General features: G+C 34.8%; 1 protein-coding gene across 1 annotated transcript; it reads right to left on the bottom strand.

Annotated features, from left to right (window-relative positions):
* Positions 1–1,655: 1,655 nt before the first annotated feature.
* Positions 1,656–4,976, bottom strand: LOC106306237 (3-ketoacyl-CoA synthase 19). The gene is made up of 2 exons (XM_013742780.1): positions 4,033–4,976; positions 1,656–2,588 (listed from the first exon to the last, which is right to left on the bottom strand). Exons 1-2 carry the CDS (start codon positions 4,810–4,812, stop codon positions 1,788–1,790), a joined length of 1,581 nt encoding a protein of 526 aa, XP_013598234.1. The 5' UTR covers positions 4,813–4,976; the 3' UTR covers positions 1,656–1,787.
* Between the last annotated feature and the right edge of the window lie 543 nt (positions 4,977–5,519).

Below are 5,519 nucleotides of genomic sequence, written 5' to 3'. Positions count from 1 at the left end.
ACACCCTCTCCATATTCAACACCTTATTTTTCTCTTTTTAACATTTCACATCATTTTCTCTTTCTCTTCCAGCTCATTTATTCAACACTCACTTCAATAGTTTGTTTTAAAAAATTCAACACCCTACTCCACAACACTTAATTCATATTTTTGCTTTTTACAATTAACTTAAAAACTAAAATAACATAATTTTTAATGATATTTATTTTGAATTATTATACTTAGCTTAATTTTTAAATAAAACCAAAATCTGTATTAATAAAAACAATCAAAATTAAAAACATATATTTTTAAGTAAGATATTTACCAAATTTTATTTTCAAAAATACGAAACTTATTATTATTAAAACAACTAAAATTAGGAAACTTTAAATACATACGATACAAACAAATATTATTAAGAAATTTTAAACACACACGATACAAAGCACACAAAATAAAAATACATTAAAACTCTTAAAGCACATACATATTTTTTCGGGAAATTCAGTTGCTCTCGGAACATTTTCATCACCCGTTGGAGTAGAAGAAAGAGGTGGTGTTTGAGAAAAATATTGCATCATTGATCCGTAATTTGGAGGATAATTCAGAACAGATGATGGCATGAAAAAATTTGGTGAAAAACCATAATTTGGTATATTTTGGGACTGGTTGGAAGTTTGGTTTTGAAATTGATAATTGTTGGGATTTTGGAAGTTAAAAGGAAAATTATAAGAGTTTTGGGTGTTGAAAAAATTATTATTGGGATCCATTTAACAAAAAAAAAAAATTAAAACACTAAAATAGTTGATTATAGTGAAAAATGATGTTTTTTCTGTATCCAAACGAAATGAGAGTAGTCTCTATTTATAGATAATTTTTTTTTTGAATTTTGATATAATTTTTATTTTTGTAAAAATAGTTTTATTATAAAATAAATGGGTATGAATTATTGGGTGAGAATAAAATAAAAAGAAATCTGCACAACTAATCAAAAGATAACATTTAAATTTTTTTAAAAAATGTGTCTGCCCGCGGGCTTGCAGACACGCGCCCAACAGTTTCAGCCACTCACGTTGCGACACGTGGCTGTCCGGGACCACAGAAAAAAATTTCTAACGGCTGAAACTTTCCAACGCGGTTGAATATACGTAGATTAACATAAAAACTGCATGCTGCTATTCAACTGTTGAAAGTAGATTTCAACACCCTCATTACTCATGGTCTAATAGACAGAAAATGCAATCAGATATGTAATAGACCTTGTTCTAAAAATCGGCCGCCTAGCCGCCTAGGCGCTACGCGTCACTCTTCCGCCCCGATTTATGCCAAATCGGTTTAAAAAATCGGATATCCGATTTTTTCCGCCTAGACCGCCTAAATGACCGCCTAGCCGCCTAATCTTTTTTTTTTTTTAATTTTTTTTATTTTTTTTATTTTTTATTTATTTTATTTTTAATAATATTTTTATTTTTTATTTGATCTAAAATTTTATAAATATCATTTATATTCATAATTTTGATGAAAAATACACTATATTAAGTTTATATATTCTATTTGTGTGTTTTATACAATCTTAAACATGAAAATGTATTAATGTTACACACAATTAAAGATTAACATGTTTTATAACACAGTAAACCATCTAAAAATTCCGCCCAGCATAATTTCCGATTAATCCCCAATTTTCTCTTTAGGCGCTAGGTCCAACCCGACCGCCCGACTAGCGCATTTCCGAACAGGGGTAATAGATAAGTCACAAAAGTACAATATTGAAAGATAAACATAACAAATATGTTTTCCAAACACTACGACGATGTAACGGGAGTGATCCTAGGAACTGCAACAGGAAACTCATGAATCTCATCACTCCATGGGTTGGACTTCTCAACCGGATCAATTGTTCTCAAAGCTTTCCAGACCGCACTGTTACACTTAAAGCCCGATCCAAAAGCAATCTGCCAAGTCCTGTCTCCTCTCTTAATCCTCCCTTTAGCTTCACTATACGCAAGTTCATACCAAAGCGAGCTACTCGAAGTATTACCAAACCGGTTCAACGTCATCCTCGATGGCTCCATATGCCACTCGGACAAATCCAAATTCTTCTCTATCTCGTCAAGCACGGCTCTACCTCCAGCATGAATGCAGAAATGCTCGAACGCTAGCTTGAAGTCGGGAATGTAAGGCTTTATCTTCTTGACTTTGAAGACTTTGCGTGCCACAAGGGTTGCGAAAAAGAGAAGCTGTTCGGACATGGGTAGGACGAGTGGTCCGAGAGTTGTGATGTTTGTCTTGAGTGCTTCTCCAGCTATTGCCATTAGGTTTTTAGAAAGAGAGACTCCGACTTTGCCGGTTTCTTCTGCGTTGTTGTCTTCTCGTTGGTAAACGCAGCCAAATGCGTTGTCGTCAGCTCCTTTGTGTGTACGGACGGTATGGATGAGCTGATATTTTGAGCGCCTGCGATCGGACGAACGGTTTGAGAGAAGTACGGCGGCTCCACCCATACGGAAGATGCAATTAGATAAAAGCATTGATCGGTCATTGCCTAAGTACCAGTTTTGAGTTATGTTCTCTGTGCTCACCACTAGTGCGTATGAGTTTGGTTGGACCTGCATTATTGTCACGATTCGATAAGTACTCAGCACATGTATACAATTTAACTATACCAACGTTCTTGCATGTAAAAGAAAATCTATAACAATGGCTCTTCAAAGTTATGATGTGCAAAAAAAAGAAAAAGAGTTATGATGTGCATGTGATATATTTTTTTTTTTTTGCAACTTAAATGTGCATGTGATATTACTACAAAGAAAGTCTTAGTGTTTGAAATTGCCAGATGTGTATGTATGCACCTAACATTGTTGTCACTCATTTAAGAACTTTGATTCAATCTGCCAACCAGCTTGGAGATTTAGAAAACTTGCAAGCATGTGCTACCACGTTGGTTTCTCAAATGTGTATTATTATATATGAATGATTACACTACTATTTAAATAAATACGTCTATAACAAGTAATTGTAAATAGTTACGCATTAGAGCATAACTAATGGGGTTCTTAGAGCATCATTATTGCCGAGTCCTTAATAATTGGTTCTTAAACTTTTTTTTTGATCCGATTTAAAAAAAATATATATTTAAAAACGAATCAATCGTGGACCGCCATGTTTCAGTGGGGTCCACGAACAATACAGGGACCAAACCAAAATGTCTCTTAGTTAGAGACTTTCTCCTTAGGTTCTGATGTTTTTATGGACCTCCTCCTCTTAAGAACCAAACTAAGGACTGCAATAATGTTGTTCTTAAAGCGGAGGTTTTTAGCGGAATATAAGAAGCCGTCTCTTAACTTTTAACTAAAATAACTAAAAACCGGTTCTTAGATTTTTTAATTAAAAGTTAAGAGGCGGTTTCTATCAGAAACTCATTCTAAAAATCTCTCATTAATCATTCTCTTATTAGTTATTTTATTAGAACCCGTTCTAAACTCCTAAGATATGCACTGTTGTGTGAACGTTGAATAAGATATGCACTGTTGTGTTCGTAGTAGTTATTGTTTATCCATTTTCACAACTACCACCTACCCACCTAACCCAAAGACTCAAAGGCCCGTCACTGTCAGAGTTTTCATAGACACGTGACATTTTCAACTTAATGGTTTCATACAATCATATTACTAAAAGTTGCATCAATATAATTAAAGTAGCAGTATAACAAATGATTCGATTTAAAATAAATTAGCCACACTTGCATGTTATAACACGTAACAAGGATGTGAAAGCGAATTTAATTGAAGAAATTATCTACCTGTCAATTGTATTAAATGCGTATTAAGTGAGACCCAGCCGGAGATAATCAGTAACTTTTAAAATTACTGAGCTGTCGTTAGCATTTTCAAACATGTGAACGTTGAATAAGAAAGAGTCCTAGATTTTATTTTGCCATGAATCACGATGCCTCATAACAAATAGTCAAAATCACTAAACCGGACTAAACCAACCAGAATGATTAAAACATAATAATTATTATCAGACAAATTAAAGAGTATAATAATATACCTGAAGAAGCTGTTTAGCGAGATCGATGGAGATAAGACCAGCACTACAACCCATTCCACCGAGATTATAGCTCAAAATATTCCCTCTAAGCTTATACTTATTCACGATCATCGCAGAAAGTGACGGAGTCGGATTAAACAAACTACAATTCACCACAAGAATCCCAATATCCTTCGGTTTAATACCGGTTTTCTCAAGAACAGCGTCGATAGCTCCGAACATAACCGTCTCGGCTTCTTTTCTTGCTTCCTCCATGCAAGGATTTGGAGGAACACGAAGAAGAGCTTCGGGGAAGTACGTTTTCTGACCAAGACCGGATCTCTCTAGGATCTTTTGTTGGAAAGCGAGATTATCTTCCGTGAAGATACCTACACGTTGAGAACGGTCCATGAATGTTTCTCGAGTGCAGATCAGAGAAGGGTCTGGTTTGTAACATGAGAAGTCGAGGAGGAAGACACGGCGAGGACGAGTGGTGAAATAAGCTGTAGAGAGAGCGATTAAAAGTGCAGTGGCGAGGGTGGCGGAGAGGAAATGGAAACGGAGGTGGTTGTAGAGGATAGTTAGGTCGTTGAGGGAGAAAGAGGAGAGGTTGGCGATTGTGGCGGCGAGGAGAGGGAGGAGGAGGATGTAGAGAGCGTTGGAGATTAGGTAATGGTAACCGAGTTTGACGTATTTGAGACGAACGGATAAGAGAAAGTTCGGGAGGTTGTTTGGGTTTTGGTCGGCGTTTGTGACATGGACCGGGACAGGACGGTGAGGTTGGTCTTGGTTATCGGTCATGGTGAGAACGACGAAATGTTTGAGCTTTTGGTGATAGTTAAGAGAGCGGAGGATATTTGTAAAGAAGAGAATTGTGAAATGTAAGTTTTTGTTCTGTGTGAGAGAGGAGAATGGCCTGAAAAGTTGGAGGAGTTCAGAGAATTTAAGGGAAACTTTTTTTTGGAGAGAGACTTGGATGTAGTTAGGGAAATGGGAAATATTTAAGGAATAAAATAATATTTTAATAGAATATACACAAAGAATATTTCTAGCAAGTTGAAGCTTAAATTAGGCTTGTTTCCTTTTTATGTAAAATTACACTATGTTTTTTTCTAAAACATTATTTTTTTTTAAAAGAAAACATCATAAGCTTATGGGTTTATGAAGTATTCTCTGTTTCAAATTTGTGGGATTGGTCATGAGCATGCAAGGAAACATTTACACTACCTAAGAAATATTATAGAGAAATTCTTGGGTTCACCCCCATGAACCTCTAGATTCACCAACCAATAGTGTTTGAGTATTAGATATTTGATATCTTTTAAAAAAGAAAATAAAATTAAATATCCAAATTAGATTATATTTTTAAAATAAAATAATAAAAATACATAAAAATAGTTACAAAAAATAAATAAATTAATATTGTGTTAGCAAAATATTAAATCCTATACCCTAAATCCTAAACTCCAAACCCTAAATTATAAACTTTAAATCTTGGATAAACCGTA

Source organism: Brassica oleracea, chromosome C7 (genome assembly GCF_000695525.1).
Source record: "Brassica oleracea var. oleracea cultivar TO1000 chromosome C7, BOL, whole genome shotgun sequence".
In the NCBI taxonomy this organism is placed as follows: domain Eukaryota; kingdom Viridiplantae; phylum Streptophyta; class Magnoliopsida; order Brassicales; family Brassicaceae; genus Brassica; species Brassica oleracea.
Note: the sequence above shows the minus strand (reverse complement) of the source record. Positions and strands in the feature narration are given on the sequence as shown.

What these genes read in the sequence shown, in the direction of transcription:
- LOC106306237 (XM_013742780.1), bottom strand. Translation starts at nt 4,812, where the DNA reads ATGACCGATAACCAAGACCAACCTCACCGTCCTGTCCCGGTCCATGTC. An exon ending in TCGCTAAACAGCTTCTTCAG is followed by an intron (nt 2,589 to 4,032) that starts GTATATTATTAT and finishes ACAATAATGCAG; the next exon opens with GTCCAACCAAACTCATACGC.